The 27,612-nt window shown below is 41.7% G+C and overlaps 2 protein-coding genes across 13 annotated transcripts in view; both read left to right on the forward strand.

The window, feature by feature from the left end:
* Positions 1 to 20,184, forward strand: part of LOC123999254 (homeobox protein Hox-B3a) — a 56,934-nt gene extending 36,750 nt beyond the window's left edge. For 5 of the 12 annotated variants that reach the window (XM_046304827.1, XM_046304828.1, XM_046304829.1 and 2 more), the window contains 3 exons: positions 10,845 to 10,911; positions 16,548 to 17,148; positions 17,901 to 20,184. In XM_046304827.1, coding sequence (XP_046160783.1) covers positions 16,656 to 17,148; positions 17,901 to 18,664 — 1,257 coding nt within the window. In that variant the 5' untranslated portion in view covers positions 10,845 to 10,911; positions 16,548 to 16,655 and the 3' untranslated portion in view covers positions 18,665 to 20,184. Of the gene's footprint in view, positions 1 to 4,821; positions 5,329 to 8,527; positions 8,934 to 8,965; positions 9,772 to 9,795; positions 10,162 to 10,844; positions 10,912 to 13,131; positions 13,684 to 16,547; positions 17,149 to 17,900 lie in introns of those variants that run through there. The other 7 variants (XM_046304831.1, XM_046304833.1, XM_046304832.1 and 4 more) reach the window with 7 other exon arrangements.
* Positions 20,185 to 22,430: 2,246 nt separating this feature from the next.
* LOC124000228 (homeobox protein Hox-B2a-like) lies at positions 22,431 to 25,770 on the forward strand. Its single transcript, XM_046306447.1, has 2 exons — positions 22,431 to 23,582; positions 24,512 to 25,770. Exons 1-2 carry the CDS (start codon positions 23,162 to 23,164, stop codon positions 25,234 to 25,236), a joined length of 1,146 nt encoding a protein of 381 aa, XP_046162403.1. The 5' UTR covers positions 22,431 to 23,161; the 3' UTR covers positions 25,237 to 25,770.
* The last annotated feature ends 1,842 nt before the right edge of the window (positions 25,771 to 27,612 follow it).

Consider the following 27,612-nt stretch of genomic DNA (forward strand, 5'->3'; position numbering starts at 1 on the left):
GTGGTAAGGAATAAAGACCAAACGAACGCACCCAAGAGTTTCACTATCCTCCTCTATTCGTATCATGTCATCCCTCTCATATGGCCACTTACCACAAGTTCTTTCAGTAGCCTACATAGCACAAACATTGCATAAGACGTATTTCTCCCTTTCACAAAGAGCTGTAGAGTAAACGGTGCAGGCCTATAGGCTAGTCTTTATTGTATATTTCTGTAAAAGATTTAAGTTAGAACGTGGGCTCTGGAGTGTTGGGTCAGAGTGGTCCGGGGAGCGTGCAAGGAGAGGTACCCCATCCCCTCCTGGTCACGTGATTCATTAAATAATTAATGCAGAGGTTGCAAAATAGATATGTATTCGTCAGGAATATCGCAGACATGGTCTCCTCGTGTCTGACGTGAAATTCAACTGTCCTTTTAAAAACAAGCCCTATAGCGGAGGGGGAAAAAAAGAGAGGGGAGAGACACACAGAGGCTGCAATAAAACAAATTTGGACGGGAGTCTCTCGTCGTGTGGACATTGTGAGTATAGCGGAAACGGGGACGCCACTTCTACGCAAGTGCATTGCTGCGCCGTTGGCTTACCCGAGTCAATGAATTATATGCTGTTTGTAATATTGTGGTAAATATGTAAAAAATACTAATCTTGCCGTACTTTGACATCATGCATGTGGTTGCACCCATCATCCCATCGTTTGACTTCAGCCTTGGTTACATGAACAATAGTAGCCTTTACATGTCATAGTACTGCACTGTGTTGCAATGCAATGATAGCGATGTATATATTTTTAAAACAGCCGTATTACTATTCTCATCCGTCCCCCATCCCATCTCGGTCTTCCTCATGTCTGCATGTCTCTCTCTCCCTCTCTCTTCTTTTCAGCCAGCTACTTCGCTTGATTTATAGTGATATGTGTGTCAGCGGTAGCGGGCTGCCATTGTGTGTTTGTAAGGCAGTTGTGTTGTTTATGGCCGTCTCCACGATAAATCATTTATCGGGGAAAATGATTGGCGAGTGATGATAAACGGGAATGAGGAAGAGATTCCTGGATCTTCGTTTCTCACTCTGGCTTTTTCGGTGCTTCTTGTCTCTCGCCGGTCGAGAAAAGCGTTTGCCTTTTTCACACTCCTCTCTCCCCCCCGCAGTTGATTATCGCGGGCGATTTACGGCAATGGATCAGCGACTAATATGAAGGCTAAGTAGCTGGAGGTTTTGAGTTACTGCATATGCGATTACCAATTAAGGGAAGATTTGTTTAAATTTGGCAAAATGGGAACGCCTCGTCGCCATGTGAATCTCATAAAAGCGCTGGAGCTCGCCAGCATAGGCCTAGTCATAGCCAGGGGTGTAAATACCTGAGCTCCAGACGTTTTTCTGGACAAGATAGATAGACAACTTAATTGGAATTCAAACTTAGTAGGAGAAGAGTAGGCTATAATTCAACTAGATGGGATGTGTTGTATAGAGGGGTGGCATGACGAGCATAGCTAAAGGGACTGAAGGATTCATTTTTAGAATATTTTCCGACATATTTTTTCGATACATTTTCTCTGGATTTTGTTCGACCATGAAATGATGCAACATTCGATAACCTATGTCTGTCAGTATGGTGGTGTTTAGCAAACATAATATAGTATTTTATTATTATTTGGTGTGATATTGTGTCCATTATGCCATCGAATGTGTGCAGGTTGTGAGAATAGCACAGGCTTCATTTTTATTGGTTGTGGTGTCATTTTTTTCGGGGGGGGGGGGGGGTATGTTATTTTCTGGGCTAACCGTAGTCAATGTCGTATATGACGCGTTAACGTTATTTTGGTGTGGATATAAAATATGTGTATGCTGCATTGATGCTACTGAAAGAGAAAACTACAAAGACAGACAAAGACTGCAACAGTTTTCCATTTGAAAATGCTTTACTCACATTTTGGTTTGAAAAAGGATGACATTACATATAATGAAATCAGTATGTTGTCGGATAATGATAATAGGCCTGATAATAACAATAATGATAATAATACATATTTATGATAGAGTGCCTCTTTTTTTGTATTCATGAATACAAAAGCAGCTTATAAATGTCATTACCATGGCTGGCTCCTTCCACAATCCTCCCCTTCGCCTCGCTAGTGTAAACCTTTGTGTAACAAAATTAGAACAACTCTGTGGCTCCCATCAAATATTAATGGGCATAGCAGCGAGGGGCAGCACTTTTCAAAATGTCTATTCCAGCGGCGCTACTTGTTGTCGGGCGCTGTGTCAAAAACAATATTCCAGCTCATTTCGGTGGATGCTCAGGGGGCGATGAGAAGGGGACATTGTGCGTGTAAGAGATCACGGTTGCTCACTGAAACCGCCTCATGTCTGATTTCAATGACAGCCCAGCGTTGGAAAAAATTATTCCAAATGCCAGTCAGATGGGTAGCTAGGCTGGGTGCTCAGATTCTGGGTGGAAACAATTGTACATCATCATCATCATAGTAAAAAAACGAACTATTAACATTACGCACAGCTCCAATACACGTAAATAGGCTACAACTAGATTAGCAGTAACACTTGTAAGTAACATGTAATGGTAGCAACAGTGGGTTATGAGGCTTCTATAATAGCATCAGTATAATACTATTGCAAATGTTCTATATGACCCTCCCTGCCTTAACTAGAGGTTGAAAGCTGAAAGTGGGCCCTTTGTTTGAATGGCTCTTCGGTTCGATTCTATAGCATAGGCTACTGCACTTCAAAACCTTTCAACAACCTGCAACTGATTCACGGCGTCCAGATTGTATATGTTTATCTTTATAGGGCCCTATGTGTGTATACAGTAAGTGTGTCGGATTATTGTTTATTATTTGTGTCCCAGACAAGGTCGTTAGAATCCCATAAGAGACGAGGCAGCAAGAGCGCATCTTCCCGCTCAACAGCGTTGGGAACAATACAAATATATGGCAGCCATATTGAGCCCTTCTCTCACAAAAAGGCGCGACCCTCCAAGAATACACCATTCATAAGCATAGCCCCTTTTCTCCGGAATATTCTCTCGCTTACCTCTAACTATTCGTTTTGTAGTGCTACAGCAAACATCTCGAGATAATTGTATTGCCATCCGTTAACATACCAGTGTTTTGGAGGTAGCTTAAATTCGATTGTTGCACTTTGTTTTAACAATTATAAATGGACTACCACACTGCTTACTACACTCATTGTACTATAAAAACAATAATGGAACCTGTATGTAAAATAGCATGCATGGTACATAACACTGCAGGCGATAAAAGATTCACTAGAACACGATACTTTTCCTGTGGACAAAGAACAAAGACGTACTATTAATAATTAATTCACGCGTAAATAAGTAACACATGTATCCACCAAATAAAAGCCTGGACAAGAGGGTCCACAAAACGCCATGGGATTGTTTTAATACATCCAAACAAGAGATAATTGTTCCATCTAAAGCCTATCCTTACCTCGATCTAACTTAGCTCTATATTTGCAAATTTTTGCAATTTTTTTCCATTGTAAACAAATATCGAAAGCATTAGGTTAACTTTTACGCAATGGATATCTAACCACCTAACATATCTTGCACTTATCCAAATGCCTGTAAAACATAAGCGTAATATGTATCCTCTTTATTTCAGTCACATTGACCGCCCTTAGCCATAATATTAAGCAGAAATGTAACATAATAGCTTACGAGTAGCCTAATACAATTTCGATATAATGTTACTGAATGACTTGCCCAAAAGCTACACAATAATTTAGCTCCCCAAACCATCTATTAAAAGCAGGTGAAAATACAGATAAAATATACATCTAGTGGTCAGTTTAGTCTTAAACTTGAGTCTGAAACTTGAGAAGAATAGCTGTTATTTCCCCCAAGTTATATTACTTCTACTATTATTATTATTATCCTTGTGAGTAGTCTATTTCAAACTCCTAATTCTGTTCAGAGGGCCAGGTAGGTATTGGTTGGCCAGGTAGGTATTTCCCCGGCCTTCAGTGATGCAGGAATGATTACCCCTTCGGAAATAAATCAATATGAAGCCCCGCGCTAATTTATAATGATCTGCAAGAGTAGCAATTCAAAGGCGCATGAAAAATGACCGGCGAAACCGTATCCAGAGGCTGCAAGGAGAATATTCACCCGGCTGAAGAGCTTGCAGGAGAGCGATAAGAGTACTAAGCCGGAAATGTTCAGAAGAAAGGCAATGTTTTTCATGCAGGACTAAAAATAACTCGGATACTATCGTGGCACATTTGCATCAGCATAATTGAATTTCCCACTATTCGTGTGGGTATCTCTCCCTCCCTCTCCCTACATTCTCTCCTTCTCTCTCCCCCTTTCTTTCCAACTATCTATCCCTCTCTCTCTATTTATTTCTCTCTGTCACTGTGTGCGTGTGTGTGTTTGTCTGTGTGTGTTTCTTTGTGTTGTCTGAGCGTAGGCAGATAACACTCAGACGCACAAAAGGATCGGCCAAGAAACAAAGCCAAGTGCATCCGACTTAGTCACAAATTCTAAAACGCAATAATCTACATTTACAAACGTTAGTGAGCTTTTACATCAAGATATAGGTAATTTATTTTCATATCCCCTTACTAGCCCTCTGCTATGATGCAAGCCTATTTCATTCGTGAATAACATACTATCCGCTATCCGCAAACCATCCCCAGCCTAAAAATGAATTTAACTCTGACAAGAAAATGGCAGTATCGGAATGAGGTTGACCACGTTCACCCCTGCAGAAGCCCGCAGGTTGTAATCGCCATATGGCCCGCGTGTCGGCCTCGCAGCCGTGCAGTCAGATCCCTATTGGACAGAAGAACCCCTTTGCCTTCTCCACCCTGTGTGTCCTGTCAGTCCACTGGTTCAGTAGTTCACCTTGTCAATCCACCCCGCTCCATGCAAGTAGCTATAGGCGGAAAAAAGAGGCAGAGGGTAGAGGTGGAATCTATCGCCTACTGCTGACTGCTAAGCCCGAAGGAATCGCATGCAGGGTTCGAAGAGTTCGGAAGTGCAAAGGGGGGCTCCGTGTTCGGGAGTGCTCGGGCTCGGAAGACCCGCTCGTGTTGATGGGTGCGCGCGCGCATGTGTTGTGAGCAGACCGTCCTGCTCGCTGTTGAGGATATATAGCATTCTAAAGCCGCCATGTAGATTCTCTTTTTTGTTTTGTTTAGTGGAGAGATATCATTACCAAATTACGCACAACGCATCCAAGGTCACCAAAAAGCAAAAAAACGATATATTCCAAGCGCGTCTACAATAGATAATCCCTCAAACGCTGGCCAAGCTTGGCTCGTGAGACCCAGAGAAGTGCTGGAAGTCAGGTAAGGTTTTCAGGCATCTACTGACGCCGGATGCTTGGGCTCTTCCCAGTGTCCTATGCTCCTCTGTAGACAAGTCATTAATTATCCGTTGTGTGACCCATCTTTGGGTGTGCCTGAGCTCGCAAACTTTTGTGTTTTCGAACAGCCGAAGACAGATGCCTTCGAATAGGTAACCGAGGAGGGCTAAAGGGTGACTCGCTGCCCTCACTCTCTTTTCCCTCACCCTCTCTCCATTTTCTCCCTCTCAGTGCATTTCTTTACCTCTCCCTGACTGTCCCCCTTCTTCTTCGTTCTACTTCTCTGTCAAGCATTAATATCTGGGCTCCCACACCCCTATTTAAAAGTTTACTCATTGCGTAAAGTGCGGTGCATCAAATGTTAATAAGAGAGGGGAGTGGGGGACTCGCGGTGTGGGGTGAGCCGTGAATGGATCTGATGGCTAGGTGTAAAAAGAAGATGCATGTGGTCCTGATTTATGACCGTGTGAAAGGATTGCTTACTCTAGCTGCTCCCAATTTACCCTCCGCTTTTTCTCTCCCCCCAGGAATCCCAATATACTATCAAGTCCATCACTACGGGCTCTCTTTGTTATTATTTTCAATATTGCTGTTTGTGGAACAACTGGTGCGCCACACAAACCAACAAATGGCGTTTTAGGCCTATGTCAATTAATGTAGATTAGCGCTATTAATTCTAACACGACCTGGAGGTTCATGGGATATTGAAAGATATTGTATTTCATACTATAACTGTTAATAATATATAATAATAATATATGCCATTTAGCAGACGCTTTTATCCAAAGCGACTTACAGTCATGTGTGCATACATTCTACCTCTAGGCGTGTAAAATAGAAGACGTTCTAGTAAAATAGAAAATGTTGACTTCAGAGGACCTCGAGAGCTCACTGATAATAGTAAGATAGTCATTCATAGGCCCTCAGTGAGCCTACACCCATATTGCTAATTATGCATCTCCCAATGCATCTCGGTCTGTACATCTGCAAACACCAAATACTTTTTGAGTCGATTAAATATATTGTTTCTATTCTAAATGACCCATCCGTGAAATGTTGAGATATAGATAAAGGAATATGTCACACAACCTCACTAACAACATGTTCTAACGTTGCAAGAACATGAAAATAAACGGTGTAAGAGGACTTTGTACAGATGCAGTAAACGAAGCTATTACATGCAGATGTCAACTTTGCACAACGTTAAACCATTGTAAACCGAATATCTGCAACTGCCATTTTACAAGTACACATTGTAAACACATTATCTATGCACACATGATCTAGACGACCCTCGAGATAAACACGAGCAAGACGTCAGTGAAAAAGACATCTTCAAGGCACGTGGACTTGCAACTATATAGGAACCAATGATGCTACACGAACATTGTGCCAACTATAGCTTCTTTAACCCACAATAAGTAGCTGCGCGCAAAGGAAAACCTAACAAGACACCCACATATGTGGGACACCTGTGTTATTCTTGTTGTTCTTTCTGGTTTAAATATATATATATTTCATTATTTGTGAACCTGTTTGACATTTTACTGCATTGTTAGGAGCTAATAACATACGCATTTCGCTGCACCCGCTATAACATCTAAACGGTGTACGCGACCAATACACGTTGATTTGATTTGAACATGGTCCATGGGTCATCTCACTACATGACGACCATTGCTTTGACAATACCATTACACTTCCATAAAATACATTTACCTCTATAGACTGTCTATAGGCTATAGTCTGTAATGCATATCAATCGGTAGTTGGATAGCTCGGTGGAAATCATGACCTGGCAGTTTGTGCGTCATGGTGGTGGAAAACTGAATGAAACCACAAACGTCTAAGTGGCCATGATTTAATTGATTTTATCATACATCACTGACAATATAGGCAAGCTCCAATGGAAAAAGGGAAAGTAAAACTACTGTGTGTCAGTATATAATATCTGACAGCTTTGGACAGCATCCATGTGACCTTTATGCAAGTTATTTGCAATAATAGCATCTGCTTAAGACGCCTTGGATCACGTTGCAACACAGCAATCATTAGCATCATCTCTAAAGAACAAAAGGTGTAATGAAAATCTAAACTTTCAATTTAAGTCGTTTTTAGGTCCAGGTTCCAGTAAAGCCGACTATATTCAACCATTAATTACCGAACGCTTGGTCACGTCCCCCTACCCCATCCTCACATGTCACATTGGTGAGGTTAGCACTTTTTAGTTCCCTGGAGCAGAAAGGGTACTGTGACCTATAAGGCCCCCAACCAACGGTCTCCAAGTCAGTGTCCTCTTTTGAATTCTCGGTTAAAGATTACCACCTAGAGCCCTTCTCTCATACAGATTAACCCTGATCGCTCAATGAAACTAGCTGATGGAAGCGATTCCTTGTTGAGCATTTAGAACACGAAATATGTTCTATGTTCTGCAACCAAAAGCCAATATGCTGAAGTCCCTCATATGCAGAGAGGTCAGTGGCACTGATGCCATAGAGCAAGGCATCCATTTCTTCCCTCCCCATTGGCACCTTTCTCTCTCCATTCGCACCTTCAACAAAGGAGGTGAACAAATTAAATAAACACTTAGTAAAATTAGCTAGAACACATAAGAACTTAATCTACTGACATTCACTCTAAAAGCACAAAGAGCTAATCTGGCATAGACATATTTGGCCATATGTCTTATTCAAACACTAGCACACCACTTCGGAACTTGCGTAGGTCCTCTTTCACAATGACAACTAGCTCCACGGGGATCGATACAGACATAACGCTCAGGTCACCGGGCCTCAAATGGGAGTTTAATTGTAATCTGGAGATCTTTAGTAGAGAGCTATCTGCGTGGGTGTACAACCAAGCCCACTTGCTCCACCAGTCGCCCAGTGAGCAGTGCAGAAACCCCTTTTATCACCCAAAGATTGGAGGCAGAGGCCTCGCATCCACACTGGTCTCGCTCACTAAGTCCGTGGTGTAGAAAATCTCATGTCATCCGGCAGAATGGGAGAGAAAATAAGATGTGTCATGACTCTCCTCGTTTAGAACAATTTGTCGCTTGCCATTTGGGATGCCAGTCGTTAGATCTCATTCCATTCGGCGAATGGACTCAATAAAAACGACACCCTCCCAGAGATTGGGAGAAAATTATAATTTTTGGGGTGGGGGGTGCCATTCAACATGGGGCAAAAGTCAGAGAAGCAACCAATCCGGAAAAGGTGAAGGAAAATATATTTCTCCGTCGTTTTGGAGGCATCAAACAAGGGGAGAAGAGTAGCCACAATTCTATCAAAACCAGAGTATGTTGACGTACGCGCATCACGTGAGCGCATGATACCGGGGCATTATTTTGGATTTGGAAAGGACCTTATTGTTGCTCGCTGGCTGTGTTTTCGCCCAGTCACTAACTCTGCTGTTATCAACTGCCTGGTAATTACACATTAAATGGGATTTCGGCGTTTCGCTGACTTCCAGAAGCCAATGCGGCCTCTTTGAAAGCCTTGGACAGCAAGGCCCGGATGAATACATAAATATAATACATTAATAGAGGACTGCAAAGTATACTTCTTCCGTTGATTGATCATTAATCTGGTGAGTTATTGCTCTTCAACGCAAAGGTCACTTGGAAAACCGAACGCCAATCCGTCACATCGAGACGTAGCCTCGCTGCATGCTTGTTAATTCCGCGTGTTTTGCACCCAGCTCGTGTTCATAAACATGTTGAAGTTGTGATGGTGGAGAACCGTTTGTCGGTAAACGAATGGCTACGGAGGGTGTGAGGGAACCATGGCCAGACGCAGGCTGGTGAACGGACAGCTAACGGAGTGTTGAGGGGGGGGGGGGTAATAAAGTTGGACAGAAACTGTTTGTGTACCAGGGCTCTAGTGTGGAACTACAGGGCTGTGATCATTGGCATAGATTTCATAGAAATTTTCCAAGCAGGCAGCATTCCCCGTTCCCCCTAATGCCCGTGCATCCACTTAATATGCATTTTGATAAATTATTCAGGAGCCCTTTGTTGCAACCCGTGCAGAAACGAACCAGCCAAATCCCTATGTTGTTTATCTCCGTTATTCCAATAGCCCTTTGCACATGCCAGGCTTTTTGGATGTTGTTCGTTGAATTAGTGCTTGGTTAGTCGTCATTTCTTCTGAATTTCCTCGCTCCCTGGCTTCTTTCAACATTTTTCCACCCCAAAAAAATTGGCTCATCAGCTCTTCTGCTTGTAGCTGCCTCCTCCCTTTGTTCTGAGCGTGCAGCGTTGCTAGCTGCGGGGGCTGTAGCACCCTGCACTTTGTAGGTAACTTTACGTTAGTCCAGTAGGGCTCCGGGTCGAGCGAGCTATCGGTGCCGAAAATCTTCAAAACTACCAGGGTAGCAGTGGAGTAAAAACCGGGGCAACAGGGATGGAAGCGAGCCAATGCTGTGCGTGAGTGCGGGGATGCAATAAATAACTTTATATCGCTATAGGCCGCAAAGTCGGGGAGGTCGGGGAATCCTCGTTTTGATTTATGTGTTTGGGGTAGCTGTCAGGAGCCGGCGAACGAGAGCGTCCAACGTTTTTATTCCACTTTTAATAAGAGCTACTATGCAGACCATCATGGCCATTTGATTTCATTTCTGCTCCGGCCCTGTCTCTGGATAAAGCCCTTTTCTGTCTACTTTTACTCTGAAACTGGATATAGTGCTACATTTACCTAGACTTTGGGATTATTTTCCCAGAATGGTGGGGCTTTTATTTACGGTGTTTCTCAGTGGGCGCTACACTTTCGTTTATTTTCGATTTCATTCGTTGAGCTGTTCCGTTTATTGGGACTTTGTAAGATATTTCTCACCTTCATAGCTATCTATATTATAATAATGATATGTTTTCCCTTATTATTGTGTTTATTATTTTCCTTATTATTAGCCTGTGGATATTATTGTTGTTGTTCTTATTAGGCTATTAGAATATGATAGTCATTAGAACATATTTTCATCCCTACTGCCTTGATTGCTAAATTAATAATAATGAGTCAATGTCAACATAGCAACAACTAGCCTACTATTATGGATGATTATAATATGATTCCATCAATATACACATAATTACTTTTATATGTATCAACATTGCGGGAACAATTTTGTTTATTTATTCAACATGAACCTCACTGTCGTGTGGATTGATTGACTTGCTCCAGATGTAGGCCTACTACACGAGATTACGGAATCTCAAAAATAAATAATGAGAAATAGGATATGCAATCTGATAGATAATTGAAATCAATATAATGGGTTCATGAGAACACACTGGATTCTATCCTTTGGCTTTGCATTTATTCCGTGATTCCACGGGAATAATTTAAGGTTAACGATATCTGTCACCTGTGTTAAACTCTCAGGTTGCCTGTGTGTTCGATTTGTAGACAAGAGGTCATATGTAGGCTGTGGGATGTAGGCTGTATTGGATTTTTTTATGACCTCCTTTGATTGCATCTTTCTATTTTTTCCCCTCCTCTGCAGTTCCCTCAAGCCTTTAGGAAGCTGTATTCTTGCATAAAATCCAGTGATAAGAAGCAACATAATCTCGGTAAGTCACCCTATGACAAGTATATACACATTGCAAATGATTATTTGCTCGTTATTATGAATATGAATGAAAAACGGATGTGCGATTGAATGCAATCTCTTCGATGAATATTTTCATTATCCCATTGAAATGATATTTTTGAACATAAGAAAACATACTTTTACATATTTTAAAGTAAATATGTTTTTATTGGAATGAAGTATGCATACATCGCATACATTCAACAATGATGATTTAGTCTGCATATGACATTCACATAATCGGTAAACATTTCCTATGCCAAGATTGTTTATTCTAATCTTCTCTAGTATGGCATGCATGTAGCCTGTGAAAATGGCTTGTGATATATTTTTTGAGGCGTTGGAATATAAGTATGAGCTTTTAAATTGAGCTTTAAAAAAAACATCTCATGCATAAAGCACCACAGATGAATCAAAATCATTGTCAAAATGGTGGTGTGTGTGTGTGTGTGTCCTTGTGTGTGCTTGCTCTCTCTTCTTTCGATGAGTCAATGAATGCCATAGTGTAATATCTGGAGAGAAAAAAACATTGTGGATTATGAAAGTATGGGCGTGTAGCGTTATGTAGATTAGCCATGCAATAAAATCGTAGGGTAACTCACAGTCAAATAGGCACAGAGGTGGCAATGTCCTATTGTCCAAAATAGAAAACGAACACTTTCAATATATATAATAAATAGATAGGCTATGTATTTCAATGTAAGTGGTATGTCATATGAATACAGTAGACAATTGCTCAACCATTTCCAATTAAATATATTCACACTCAATGGCGTATTCAGCACACAATCACAAGCATTTACCATTGGAAAAAAAACAATACACAAAATTCAAAACACTTTCCACCTAAAAAGCTTTCCTTCTCATTAACAAAATAGGAAATCCACAACGAAATGTCTCATTGGAGTTTGTAGTCTCTTTATGTAATATGTTGGTTGCAATGCAGGAAAAAATGAAAACCTTGGACCCCCAAATCTGTCCATATATTCCACCGTTGAAATAGTATAGCCATGACTTAGTCAACTCCAATATATTAGGAAGACTGATGCATCTCTTGTCATCCTATGAAAATAACGAATATACTCTTCCTCGATCTTCTAACAAGCACTGGCATGTTGTAATCCCAAAAATCAAGTTGGTATAGACGATTCTTTTCCCGGTATGTGCATAGTCGTGGAAAAAAATACCAGTTGTAAATAGAACAATACTGGAGTGTTTGGGTTTTTAGTTCATTAGTAATCTTTTAAGTGGGTTGCATTTGTCCATTTAGCAGTAGTTGCAAATCGAGAACAATGTCAGTCAGATAAAGTTGCAGACACCTACATTTTTGTCTCCTACCTTCTTCCTACACGGTTGGTGATCCTCTCTATTCAAGTTCCCATACGAAATGCATCTTTTTAAAGTAGCTGTTTACAGCTAGTCCTGTGTGGTAGAAGTCATAAATCTTACGTAGCCATAAACGAAGGGGGTAGTGTCCTGAATAATAAAAAATAGAGAGAGAGGGAGAGAGAGGGAGGGAGAGCTAGTGAAGAGAGAATATAAAACCTGTAAAACACCTTCGTGTTTTCGTGTTTTCATTTCTCCTCGTTTCCTTCTCAGTTTTTCTTCTTGTTGATTTACTTTTCTCTTTCCATTGGGTGTTAAAGTCCAACATAGCCTACAGTAAAAACACAGGAAGCCCTTTCTTCTATTTTTAACATGGACTCGCTATTGACGTTTTTCTAAGAAGTTTGTGTGGCACCGGCTCGTCCTAGCTGTTAAATACCACAGATTCTCTCTTCTTTTTCCCCTTTTACTGATTTGTTTTTACACCCCTCCCTTGTTTTTCAAGTGCGCCTGTTGTCTGTTCCCGGAGCCCCCCACCAGCCTCCCTTTTTCATTTTGTCCATTTGTTATTACACTAGTTGTGTGTGTTGGGAGAGATGTGTTGAAACATTAACAATACAGGGAGAATTCGGTTTCTGCCGCGAGTCAAGCGGGAGCCGGCTGTGGAAACCCACTTCCTGGTAATTTAATATAGGCTACACCAGTGGAGGAAAAAAACAGTCTCCTCTCATATACTTAACAATATTACCATGGCTTGACACCTAACCAGGAAACACGTGAATCATCAAAAAGTACTAGCGCTGTCTCTCCGCTTGTAGGCCCCTGTCCTGTCCAGCACGTCTGCAATTAGCATAATTTTTCACTGGTGACGTTGTTTGATGGGGATTAACAGCCGCGACTGGCGCTCTAAATCAACCCCGCTATATCCGAATAGCTGCACCAAGGCCTTGTGTTGACAATACAATAACCCACCGAAAGAGCTACGAGGAGCGAGAATAATCACGGAGAGAAACACACGCATGGGGGGAAATGCATTGGGGTTATTTCGCGGCGAGCCGCGGCTCTGCTCGGATTATGATGTTAAGGTTTGCGCTGTGAGAGAAAGGGAAATCTGAGGCCATTGTTATCAGCGAGCAGGGCGTACCAGTCGACAGGGCAGCCAGGCACTTGCTGCCTGTCCATTCGCAGCCCCCTAGCATTCCTCAGATCTTTCATGCCAGACCGTCTCCCCCCTTCCCAAGCCGAGGGGATCCGTGCAGGAGCACCCGGACTCAGGCTCGGGGCAGCAGTCCTCGAGATACCGGCGGATTTACATTCGCTGCGAGTTTTTGAAGGGAAGTGGAGAGCTCTCGTTTTATTGATTGCATCGAGACCGAATGTGAAAAATATATGATGCCTGCCCGTGCTTCCTTCGTCAGAGGCTAAGGTAAGCTGGTCTGAAATAGGCTATCAGTTTGTGAATGGCGGAGAGTGTGTCCCGGTGATTTATGACCATATGACTCCAATCGCGGTTCAAGAAGAGTTCACAATGCTTTAAGCTTCCTTCAACGCCGTATCCCCCCCACACCCCCCTTTTTCCCTTTAGAATTTCTCTCCAACAGATTCATTTTCCCCTCTTATATTTATTTAAAAAGCAACGGGGAAATAATTTTTGGGCTATCTGTTTTCGTGGGCTTTGATGTTCAGACATGGGTACGGCGTTTATTTTCAGCTAGTACCGAGGCATGGATCCCCATGTTATTGGACTGCCGTGCTAAACTAATCTCCATTTTTATTCTATCTGGCCATCTTTCTAAATGTTTTGATAAGGTGTTTTTCGTTTGACGTGCCATTCAGACGTCCAAGGCCTATTGTTTTTAATTGAACGAAGGCAAGGAGCAAATGAAGACGGCTCGACATGAGAGACCATTGCAATACTCATTTGTTGTTTTGATGCAATAATTGCCATTTCTCAATCTGTAAATGGGCTAACACATGTCTCGATACATAATGTCTTTATGTGTGTGTATTACAGGCGCCATTTGTAATTTTATCCATGCTAAACTACAAATTGGACATCCAAACTGGTGTCTAGCTCGTCTCCATGTTGTTGTTGACGTCCTTGTATGGGATCGCTTTTTTATCCAGCCCCCATTCGCTCTGGACCCCATAATTGTATTAGAGCGAATCTATAAGAAAGTTAGTTATTGTGTTAGTGTTACAAGCAGGCCAGGACATTACGTGTTCCATTTAATGGCATTGCGATATGATTTAATATATATTATTCCCGTTGCCACCCCCCCCCCTTCTTTCTCTCGGTCTCTCCCTCGAACAATTCCTTAGAGAAAATAATTAGGATTGCAGCCGTCTACTGGAAAGATAAATGAGCGACATTTGTGACGTGGTGAGAGTTGGTGTCCTAAAGCTGTAGCCCAGGATCCCCTTCCTTCTCTCAGACATAGTACTGCTCTCATCTCATTTAGCCTATTTCTTACCTCTTACACATATTTTTTCTTCAAATTGGAGAATGTCTCCATATTCCATTTTGTTCGTGGTTTTAGTGGGTACGCCTATATTATTAGGATGTGCTATAAGTCTCACAAAGGATATACATAAAATAAGATTCATTATTTATTTATGAACACAAGCTTGTATGTGTAAGAATGATCTTGTTTTTATGGATCGTTGATTTTAGCCTTAAAAACGTGTATAATGATTATTCTTTGGATTATTCAGATAGGCAATAGTATTGTTTATTGTTGTCCAGGGATTTTCTAGTGATTATATAATTTCAATTTCCGTCTACCATTTATGTAATTGTAGGCTATTGGGTCATTTATAATATATATTAATAGGCAATGACATAAAATGTGTCAATATTATTATGCAAAAAGACTAATAATAGAACAATTTCATTGATATAACTATATTCACTGTTAGATTATTTGGTGGAATTTGCCATCAGAGTACCAAGTGTAACCACAAACACAAAGCATGTGTTTTTGTTTTGACTTATATGTAAGTGAACCAGCTAGTTGGCTTTCCAACTGAAGGCTGCCTACTACAAAAAAAATACTATTCCTCAAAGCTTCCATGGTCTTTTCAAATCTATTTTCCAACGTTTTATCTCGGTTGTCAAGCGTCCAAACGAAATTAATCCCAGGTGCATTATGGTGCTTGGCAGGTGACACGCACACTGCCCTCTTGGCCACCCCAGCAGTTAGCACATATAAGGTCTCGAGCTTTTTTTAGCGCTTTAGTCCTCTTTTGCCGAGCGACCGTTATGAATCAAACTCGCCTGAAGCTTCCGGGACGCTCTCTCGTTCTCCTTCTATGGGGACCTGCAACAACGTTCACAACGGAGTCTCAAGTGCCGTTTTTTTCTGCGTTTTAATGTTGCCCAAATACAATGTTGTGTAACCTGAGAAAACCTGGCAGGAAATGGAGTTAAGAGCGACATATGCACTGATTTCCCCCCCAACAAAATTGTAAAGGCCCATTCCTAGCTTTCTGTACAGGCTAGATAGCATTTTACAGACAGCATTTTAAGACATTTTTTTCCAAACATCCCTAATTGTATATTGCTCGTTTTCATTCATGAAGACAAACGAGAATACATGCCACTATATAGCCTAGCTTGTTTTTAACACCGAAATGCACCTTCTTTACTTACGTTTCTATCTTTATCTTTCAATTGTGCAAATAAATAAGACTTTTCTATTACAACCACAACACAAGACATGTTAGGATAGTATTTTAATACAAACAACCTTCCGTATGAAAACGAACAAATCGCTCGATCGCAATTCAAACGACTTTAAATGTATGAAAAAAGAATGATAACAAAAACACGTTTTATTATCTTAGAAATCACAAAGGCCAACGCTGAAACATTATTCAAAATGTTAGATTGTGAAAATCCGGACAATATGCACAAGTAATGGGATATACCTACCCAAATAATGCAATCACCACATATTTGTGAGGTTATATTCGTTATTTATTCATGGACAACATCTTGAAGACAATCGTGTCCGTGCTCCCATGTGCGAGTGCAGAGTCACTGCCTGGATGTTGTTTGTGTTCAGTTGTGTGTATGTGTGTGTTTGAGAGAAGGAGAAAGAGAGAGAGAGATGGGAGAGGGGGAGTGCTGCTCATAGTGAGATAGAGTAGGCCCAGTGCACTGTGGCCTGACATGGCATCTGCAAGCCGTGTTGTGGGAAAGCGCTATTCATGTCATGGCGCCTTTCAGCGGCAGAAGATGGATTTATTTTGCGCCTCTCTTATTATGTGCTTCTTATAACCTTTCAGGTCAGCTTCCAAGAGGCCTTTGGAAAGAGACCGTCACGTGACATCTGGTGCCAATGTTCTTCCAGAAGGTCATCAGGACCCTGGTAGCCGGTAACTCCACTTTTGGAAATGCAGAAAACGACCTACTACGACAACTCGACGCTTTTCGGAGGTTACTCGTACCAAGGGGCCAACGGCTTTGGCTATGATGCTCCTCAACCGGCCTTCCAGTCCGCGGCTCACCTCGAAAGCGACTACCAGAGGTCCGCCTGCTCGCTGCAGTCCCTCGGTGGCAACAGCGCTCCTCCCCAGCAGCATGCCAAGACGAAAGAGCTGAATGGCAGCTGCATGCGGCCCAGCCTGCCACCTGAACACCAACCACCACCCCAGGTGTCCCCTCCGGTCAACCCCGCCAACGCCACCAGCAGCAGTGCCACCGCCACTAGCAGCAGTGCCACCGCGCAGCAGCCGGGAGGCAGCGGTGGGGCCGCCAAATCAGCGCCCAAGACGTACACTCTGTCCACCAACCCCACCCTCAACAAGCAGATATTCCCCTGGATGAAAGAGTCGAGGCAGAATACTAAGCAAAAAAACAGCTCTCCAAGCGCAAGTTCAGCTAACGGTGTGTGCCCCGCTCCCCCTCCCCCCCTCCCCAATGCCCGTTACCCGTTATCCGTTATATACACATTCAAAGCTGGATAGCTTAACTACAACACAGTTACAATACATAATCATGGATTTGTATCTAATGACCTAACTTATTATTTATATATTTAAAGCCTGATTTTTTTTTCCCCGAGTTAGGTCGTTAGGAAAAGCCCTCTAGTAACTGAGACCTCTATTAATTGGACTCACAGAAAATAGAAGCAGTCATTCTCTTTATTGATGAGCATTTGAAACAATTGCATTAGAACATGGAAGTGTTTGGCATATACTGTGTATCTTTCATCAGACAGATATGATACGTTTGGAATCCGAATGTTCTTGTTTATTTGTAGATAAGAGGAATGCTTAATCTAAACTGTAGGTGGTCAAAGATGATTGATATGAACATATTGACACACAAACACAGACACCAATTTATGTACATTCATTGAACCTCAGATATGTGTGACACAATTCAAGTGAAAACAGTTAACGTGCAGCTCCTTCAAATATAGTAGGCTACAGTTCTGGCTGTGGGCTTTGTCTATGATGCAATTTACGTACATGGTCAATGTAGGGTCTCGAATCTCTTAATAAATGACAAAGTTAGGAAGTGTTGACAACTCATATCTAGGGGATACGTTTCGTTTCCTGGCCTCTGCTTTATTAGGAAATGATGCATTCAATTTCCGTGTGTAGTAATTATGTTTTATTTCATTCCCACCCCAGCAGAGAGCAGCGGAGGTGAAAAAAGCCCCCCGGGTTCTGCAGCCTCCAAGAGAGCGCGCACCGCGTACACGAGCGCGCAGCTGGTGGAGCTAGAAAAGGAGTTCCATTTCAACCGTTACCTGTGTAGGCCTCGCCGCGTGGAAATGGCCAACTTGCTCAACCTCAGCGAGCGCCAGATCAAGATTTGGTTCCAGAACCGGCGTATGAAGTACAAAAAGGATCAGAAATGTAAAGGGCTGGGCTCATCATCAGGGGGGCCCTCTCCAACCGGAAGCCCACCCCTACCCATGCAGTCCTCAGCTGGCTTCATGAACTCCATGCATTCAATGGCAGGCAACTACGACGCCCCCTCCCCGCCATCTTTTAACAAGTCCCATCAAAACGCATATGCCATGTCCTCAGCCTACCAAAACCCCATGAAAAACTGCCCCTCCCAACAGAAGTATGCCAACACAGCACCAGAATACGACCCACACGGGCTACAGGGTAACAGTGGCAATTATGGGACTCCCAACATGCAGGGCAGCCCCGTGTATGTGGGAGGAAACTACGTGGAGACGATGCCCACCTCTGGGCCGTCCATGTACGGCCTCAATCATCTACCACACCACCAGGCTGGGAACATGGACTACAACGGTGCCACGCAGATGTCAGCAAGCCAACACCACGGACCGTGCGACCCCCACCCGACATACACGGAGTTGGCAGCGCACCATCCTTCTCAGGGTAGAATCCAGGAAGCTCCCAAGTTAACTCATCTGTAGTAGCAGGTTTGGGAGAAAAAACTAAATGACAACTACAAATAACTAACCCATGGGACGCTGCAATGGGGTTGAACAAAAAATATGATCCAGTGGTTTCTTGCCATGGCCAAAAAAGTATTGTCTGTTGTCTTTATCATTGTGCGTATTAGTAACATTCACTTGAATTTGCGTTTTGATTAACAGTTTATTTCCTTGAATATGGAGCCCTCCCTTGAATACAAGTAATTAAACAGTAATAGTTGGGTTTAATGGACAGCTAACAAGGTGGGAAATGTATTACTGTCAGACCTTTTTGACTCGATGGAACACATGTTATGTCAACGAGGAATAATGCTTAGCCTGATTCCCTGCAGTCAGCACAAATGGCTAAGCTTGACTGACATCAATATGCATTCTTCAATTGGTGCAAGCAAACCACTGGATTGTTTTAGATTACTTCCCTTATTCATATTACCTCTCTTTGGAAATGTCTCACTAACCCACTTTCCAGTGACGTTTTTTTTTTTTTTTACATGTCCTCGCCAAACATTGTGGCTTCAAGGGAAGTGGCCCTTCAGCATCCCACAGATGCATAGTAGACCTACACCTCCACTGGGTTTATGGTGTTTGGGTTCACATTGCTATGCTATGCTAGCTAACATCCATAAACAAACAAACACACACACTAGGACATAAAATAGATATTTGTTATGTTGTTATATCATCGTCACAGGGTAAAAAGGAGTTGAGAACTCTTTTGAAAACTATGATAGGCTCATTGCCCCCTCCTCCCCCTCTCTCCCTTCCTTCCTACTCTCGCTCTCTTTTCTATCACTCCCTACTCTCGCTCTCCCTACTCTCTCTCACTTTCTCTCTTTCAATCGATAGGGTTCACTTACATTAGCCAAGACTAATGCGAAAGGCTCACATTTTCTCATGTCTTGACTTAACGTGGAAACAGGGTATATTTGAACAAAATGCATGTCCGGGAACCAAGCTGAAGTGTAGGTTTACACTAAAGCTTTCTCGTCTGGGCATCATTGTTGCACTTAGAGTTTACATTTTGATGGTTAAGGAAAAATACATCTTATTTCGGAAACGGAAGACCTCCAATCAGCGTCTTTCTCAATGTATGTTCAAGTGAACATTCATAAATATATATTTATTTGTTATAGCCAGATTAAATACTTTCTTTTTGTATTATTTATCCCCCATGTATTTATATCAAGAAAAAAAATGTAATTTTTTAGTATTTACCTGTTATAAAGACGTTGTGTTCTTGTCATTGTAAGGAATTAATTTTTAGTTATTGTATTTTAGAAATAAATAGTTTAATGTTACCCTTGTACATAAATAATGTCTTGACTTGTACAGGGGACGCGAGGACGGAATCAGACCGTTTCTGCATAGTCGAGAATTAGACGAAATATAGCTAAACACTTTTGGAGAACTTCCTTTGTCCTTTGTAGCTCCTTTTATTTCATTGTTAAGAGTTGTCTGTTGAACAATTCTTTAATAAAATGTTATGTTATTCAGTTCTATCTGGTCATTTCAAGTTTTCACCTGAGGCAAAACGAGGGCCATACTTTTAAAGTTGTTAAAAAACGCAGAGGTATTCATTCGTATAGTAGACATGTGCACAAACTCTATTGCTCCCTCGCAGGCTCTATTCCCCTCTCTCTCTTTCAACGGCACACACGCACACGCACGCACACGCGCGCATTCACGCACACAGCTTCTTGGGAGCATCTTTCCTCGTGCTATAGTGCCAGACCACTGAAAGAGCCCTCGGGTATGCGCTTGGGTTGGTCACGTGGTCCAAGGCAACACAATCTTTGCCAAATAGTTTAGTACATAATTTACACATAGATCGCCTCATATCCCGAATCCTATTTTAACGAGAGGAGGTCTACTGTATGAAGACAATCAAAGTATAGAAAATAACATTTATTTGAATAGAAATCAATATTTATTTGCAAATAAGCAGATCACAGATGTTGGAATATGCCTATACCTAAATCTAAGAAAATATAGTTTAATAGCTTGGATTGCTACCGAAAATACTCATTATCGTTGAAAATGCAATTAAGTTCCCTTTCAGATGCTGTTAAATATTGAAAGACAACCATCAAGACTAATACCCTTGCTAAAACTAACTTCAACTGAGGAAGTTGATTAATATAGCAGTACTAACACAAATAACACTAACAGAATAGTAATAATAATTAGTAATACAATACACGGTTTATGCTACGCTTCTACTTCGAAACACATTTGCCTTGTCTTAAACTGATCAAATTAACTTACACCTAATTGTTAATGTGTGAAAACACTCATCACCCAACATGAATAATAAAAGACAACATATAGCCTAGCTAATAGTCTGTTAAACAGTAGTTAGAAGAGAAGAGTCGTTTTTCGAATTGTTTGCTTAGCTGTAAAAAAAAATATATATAAAAACAGTAAAAAGAGCACACTCCAAATATGAAAGAGCAGATTCCCAATAAATAAATAAATAAATAAACAAATAACGTTGCAAGTCCATGTTCCGTCAAGCATTAAGATTTTTGTGGCACAAACAAACCACATGTAAAAACGCAGAGCTTCTCAAACACATAAAAAGTCCAAACAAATAGGAATAAAACATAGGAATACAATTCCTGATGGTGAGAAATACTCCCCAGTTGTCCCAGTTTTTGCACCGTCAGCTCCAATATAAGCAAAGAGAGCCCGTGCTTCTGACCTCCTTTCCATATTCTACAGCCAGCATGTATGGGAGAAACGCGGCCTTCTCACTGCCTTGTATTTAGCTTTAAATGGGCCAAACACCCACGCACATTTCTCCCGTCGTTGTTTTTAAAAGTCAAATGGATTTGAATAGTGCACTGCAATCTTCGCCCTTTTCGTCTATTTTGAGATAGTACTGAAGCTTATTTCAGCAACAGGGTTTTATGCGCAATGGAAAACAATTATTAGGCCTGCGTTTGGGTTGTTAGACTATTGGCTTTTGCGTTAAAATCAGTAGGCCTATTCTGGGGGATAGAAAGAGCGTTTCTTTGTTGCGATCTTGAAGGAAAGAGAAGAATTCTTGAGGCTGGTTGCTGTCAAGCGCTTTGCCTGGGAAAAGATTGATCACCGCAGTTCTTTTCCCCCCCACTAATTCTTCGTTTCCAAAAATATCCTAGTAGCAAGGCTACTATCCGTGTTAAACTTCTACAATATCCTTCAAATCAATACATGTAACCTAGCCCTATAGGCAATATACTACGTCCTTGCTTATCGATAACAACGAATTCGTAGTGTAAACACAGACCAAGTTTTTCGTTTTTAAGAAGCTAGGATTCCCAGTTGTACAAGCGACCTCGCTGTGAACTTTAGTCAGTCGGCTCAGTAAACAAGCCGTCCATTTTTTACACTGTGAGAGAAAACTCCAAGCTAGCAGTCAGTGGAAGGCCTTGATGGGCTGCATATTTTTAGGACCATTTCACACACACACACACACACACACACACACACACACACACACACACACACACACACACACACACACACACACACACACACACACACACACACACACACACACACACACACACACACACACACACACACACACACACACACACACACACACACACACACACACACACACACACACAAACACACACACAAAATACATAATTTAGTAGCATATCTCTCTGCAAGGTGTGATAAAGAGCTAGGCTAGCAGTTATAGAAAGATAACATAATATAATTATACACTTACACACACTGACCTGGCTCGTATCTCTGTAGCTTCCATTTATGAAAACAAAAATATAGCAGTCTCCCATTACAACATGCAGGCAGCTAATCTGCACTATGCTAGGCTCTAGGAAACCGTTTTTCAGTATTTTGCCAAGCGAATCTCAGCCTCTTGTTGAGACATCTTCTATCTAGGTTGAGTGGAGTTATTTTTACCTTAAGTCTGCTCCTCTTGTCAAACTTTTAAGATTAATGGGCTTCTTTTGTATAAACACGCCGTTTGCCATATTGTATATGTGCTCTTAACAACAACCAAATTTTACTGGATTACATCATCAGGGTCCAGGCAGAATCTCTGCATGCAAATCTCCATTGTTTGACATGAAGGCCCTCACATAACCTCCCACTCGAAACAACGAGGTGAGACAGTTGGCAACCGAACACTTTTTTTTCTTCTCGAAAATAATACCCCCCTGCTAACACAAACCAATATCTTTTGGTATTTTTGACTATTTGTTGAAAATAATGCTTTCTTTAGCCACCAGGCCCCGGCTTTCCATTGGTTGAATCGTGTCATGTGACCAGGAATTGGCTGCAATTTCGCCCATAGTCTTCAGTTTAGTAGACCAAGGTCCCCATACGCTAGTAATATCACCAATATACACAATTATTAAAGCCCGCAAATACGGGATAGCGGGGAGCTAATAATCACGCGTTTTTATTTTTATTTTACTCGTTTTGATCTCGCCGTCCGTCTGTGGACCAGGATAAGCTATGAATTTTGAATTTGAGAGGGAGATTGGGTTCATAAACAGCCAGCCTTCCCTTGCAGAGTGCCTGACGTCTTTTCCCGCTGTCCTGGAGTCATTTCAAACTTCATCAATCAAGGACTCGACAGTAATTCCTCCTCCTTTCGAGCACACCATCCCCAGCCTGAGTCCCTGCACAAGCAGCCAGGCGCGACCGAGGAACCAAAAGCGAACCTCCAATGGCCTCCAGCTTCGGACGCCACAGCCGCAACAGGGCCCAGCCCCGCCGGCGAGCGCGGCTGGCCCGCTGGCACACGAGTTCCCCTGGATGAAAGAGAAGAAATCCTCGAAAAAGGGACCCAAATCTGGGAATGCCACGGTAGCCTCCTCTTCTCCCTCTCCTGCATCCTCCGGGTACGCCACTGCAGGACTTGAATCACCGACAGGTCGGTACATGATGTAAAAGACAAGGCTATACATTTGTTCTGCATTTTCTTTTCCATTTTGTTTATTTGCATGGTTCCATTGCATGTTGGTCTATACTGCTGCACCTCATAGAAACATATATGGAAGCCTAATCTTTCTCAAATTATTGTTGCAGGGCATTTCTCTCATGTTGACGTTAATAAAAGGACAAGAACCATGCATTTATTTCTGAAATATGAGTGCCATTCTCCTCTGTGTCGTGTGTATGGAGGAGTCAAAGAGACCTGCATTATGCTGCAGTGTTGCTTTGCATGAGCTATTTCCCGTCATAATCCTTATTACTAATCTATTACACAACTTTCGATTGTATTTCACTGTAACATATCCATATCTTGCATTGCGTGAATTGATGTCAGGCATATAAACATTGATATAGCCTACACATAATCGGCTATATGTTAGCTATATTGCAAAGTCTTTGTTATGCCTGTATGTGTCAGATATTCTATGCATAATGCGGATGTGTGTGTGTGTGTGTGTATTCTTGCTGATAAAGTTGCATTTCTCAAGATACAGATTGCAGATCTTGTCCTAGAATAACGATTTAATCGCAGTCAGTGTCAGTGCTGTCTTAATGATATATATTCATAACCATGTCTAGAGGTTTGGGGTAGCCATGTTGGATGTCAGTACATAACGTGGAGGCAATGGGACAAAACAAAATATGGGGCTTAGATGAATAACGCGTGTTCTCTGCAAACCTGATACACTGACATCAGAGAAGCACTGCAGTCATTTGAAAACAATGCACGTGTGGTAGGCCTATTGGGATTTTGATACGCCTCGTTCATTTTTATGGTTTTCAGTAGCTGCGTGCCAAATGTCTAGGCTCAACCCTATTAGCTTGCTATTTTGGACTTATTTATGTTCTATGTCTGGGTTCTTGCAGAGGCGCAGGGTGGATTGGACAGCGGAAGCGGATCCCGGAGGCTGAGGACTGCCTACACCAACACGCAGCTACTGGAGCTGGAGAAGGAGTTCCACTTCAACAAATATCTCTGTCGGCCCCGACGTGTGGAGATAGCTGCCCTTCTGGATCTAACCGAGAGACAGGTCAAAGTGTGGTTCCAGAACCGGAGGATGAAGCACAAGCGGCAAACGACACACCACAGGGAAGGCCAAGAGGGCGATCCCGGCGGGTTCGAGCCCCTGGAAGGTGCCGATGCTTCCTCGCCTTACTCGAGCCAGCCACTGGAAGCCTCGGGCTCGGCTGCGTCCGAGGAAGAGACGTGTAACTCGGCAGCCTCCTACACGAACAGCAGTGACAATAACCAGCCCACGCCTGAGGAGGGCCAGCTGAGCTGCCAGGAGCCCGCATCAGTCTCTGACACAACAGTGCGGTCGACTCCGTTCCCAACGCCCACTGCAGATAACCCCGCAACAATGGGCAACGGTGGCGCATCTGGCCCGGATCATTCTTTTTCAGAGCAGCAGGACGCCTCCTCCCTGCCCGATTTGAATTTCTTTTCTGCTGATTCCTGCCTCCAGATTTCTGACGCTTTATCGCCCAGCTTGCAGAGCTCACTCGACAGCCCGGTAGATTTCTCCGAGGCAGACTTTGACTTATTTACAAGCACACTTTGTACAATAGATTTACAACATTTACAGTTCTAACAACAAGAATAGTGCAGAGCAATCGAATTAAGGAGAATGTCCCACCGTCTTACAATGGTATGAATGCTTCTCCGCAACAGTCCTGAAACACACTTATGAAAAAGATTCCTGGGTTTATTTTGAAGATAACATAGAACCTGAGATAGCAAAGGAGCTATTATGTTCTTTCCTGGCATTATAATTTTGGTTTACTCCATCGAAATCACATACGGATTTCCCCTTGTTCAAATTTCAGGTATTTATTGCCTTCTTGTTTTCTGACAGTATTAATTGGCAGTTATAGTAATAGACTATACTGTCTCCTTAATGTTTCAAAACTGTTCAGTGCAGCTCAATCTTTTAATTCTCAGGAAATGTAGGCCTATCAGATATATAAGCCTAAAGGATAGTTGAACTGCTTTTAGAAATTCTCTCGAGACGGGCGTTGAACCTGTTGATGAGGTTTAGAACTAGTTTATTTATTGAGATTCTTTAATAGTACATTTCAAATTATTTATTGTACATTATTTTCATAGTTGAAATAAAAACAAACTTTTATAATGTGGCCTAAGTGTTTTTGATTATGTAGTTACTAGTAAATGGAAAGTGCAATTATTTATTTCAGATAAAGAAACATATAGATATATTTCAAATAGAGACTGTTTGAGATGTATTAGTCTACCAAATATCTGTTACTGGTCTTGGCAAATGCATAATTTGCTATTGCATAGTTGATATAATAATTCTAATAATATTAATAATAATAAGTCATATTATTATTGTCGTTAATATTATTTCCACACAATTATGTTGTGATGGTTTCATCTATTATATGGCAACACATGGAATCTCCAAAGGTTGTATAACCCGATGGTTTCAGATTTGGGGGTATTAAAGAAACACAAACGAATAATTTGCTATTTTAAATATTATTGAAATATTTTAATTATTATCTTCCAATAAGATATTTCTGGGGGAAATGCATTCTTATTGTGAATGAATTCTGTGCAAAAATAAACACGACACATATGATAAAACTATTTGGGTAAAGACGTTAGCCAAGAGAAATCCTCATAATCAAGAGCTGATACAGAACACAATGTGTTGGCCAAGTTATTGTTTTTGTCTAGCCTAGCCTGGTGGGAATTTGGTGCATGGTAGGCTAGCCGACCTAGCTTAGCTTACTTTAGATAGCATTGTAGCATGAGGGAATGACTGAGCTAACGGCGCTCATGGCTGCTGTCATGCTGATGTAAAATGGCGCTGAGAACACAATGGGCGATATGAACAATAATGCGGCAGCCATTATAGGACATTTGGGGTATGTGGCTTCACAGCCCAGCATCCTGCAACACTTTCAATGATAATTGGGTAATAAATAGGCCTATAGCCAAATAGATTTTTAAAAAACAGTTATGTAATTGAACCGTACCTTATGTTAATTAATGAGATAGGCCTGGAATATTTAGCACTACTGACTATTTATACGTTTGTTTGGTTTATACCTAAATTATTGACATGGTCAGAACTAAAATAATAACATAATAATAAGAATAACATGAATAATAATTATAATAATAATACAAATGATAATAATAATTATCATTATGTGCAGTATTGCATTGTTTATGTAGGACTAATATGCCTAATAATCAGGCATTATAGTAGGCCTAAAATTCACAATGAATAATGTGTATTCCTAAGACATAAATGAAGCTCTTCTTTGACTCAGCCTGTCTACTGAACCTATTTAAAATGCATCTCCTGGATCTGTGTTCCAATAAGCACTCTCCTCCATGTCAACTTTACCACTGCCTGTCTTACCCGCCTCTCCATAATCACATAGTCTACACACATACATGTTATCTTATAAAGCAGTATTACTATGCCATCACTACATAACTCACTAGCTAGTCCAATATTCCCTTTTATGATGGTACTTAGAGGGAGTTATTTTATTAAAGACATTGATATTAAGTTCCTATATCAAACATGAATACTATCATTATTTCATACTGCAATTACTTAGCCTACTGTGTCTCTGCCAAAGTAATGGCCCTTACATTGTACTCCTGGTGGGGAAACCAAATGTATAGTGTGCACCAGCTAGACCCAGAATGGCTTCCTAGTGTGCATGGAATCAAGTTTAAGGAGAGGAAACTGAGAACTAGAACTGGGTCACAGACCTTTGGAATCATCAGACTCAGGGGGCCATCAGGGAAAAACAGTGGAGTGGTCCAGACAGGGTTCAGCTAAGACTAGTGTGTGTGTGGCAGGAATCGTCACCCCCCCCCCCTCCCTTCCATGAAAGACAAAGACACCTGATCGATCCCAACTTCAGAGGTCCCTATCTGCCTCATCAATGGCAGAGCACACTCACAACCCTGGGACCCTAGC

Source organism: Oncorhynchus gorbuscha, linkage group LG16 (assembly GCF_021184085.1).
Source record: "Oncorhynchus gorbuscha isolate QuinsamMale2020 ecotype Even-year linkage group LG16, OgorEven_v1.0, whole genome shotgun sequence".
NCBI classification, from domain to species: Eukaryota; Metazoa; Chordata; class Actinopteri; order Salmoniformes; family Salmonidae; genus Oncorhynchus; species Oncorhynchus gorbuscha.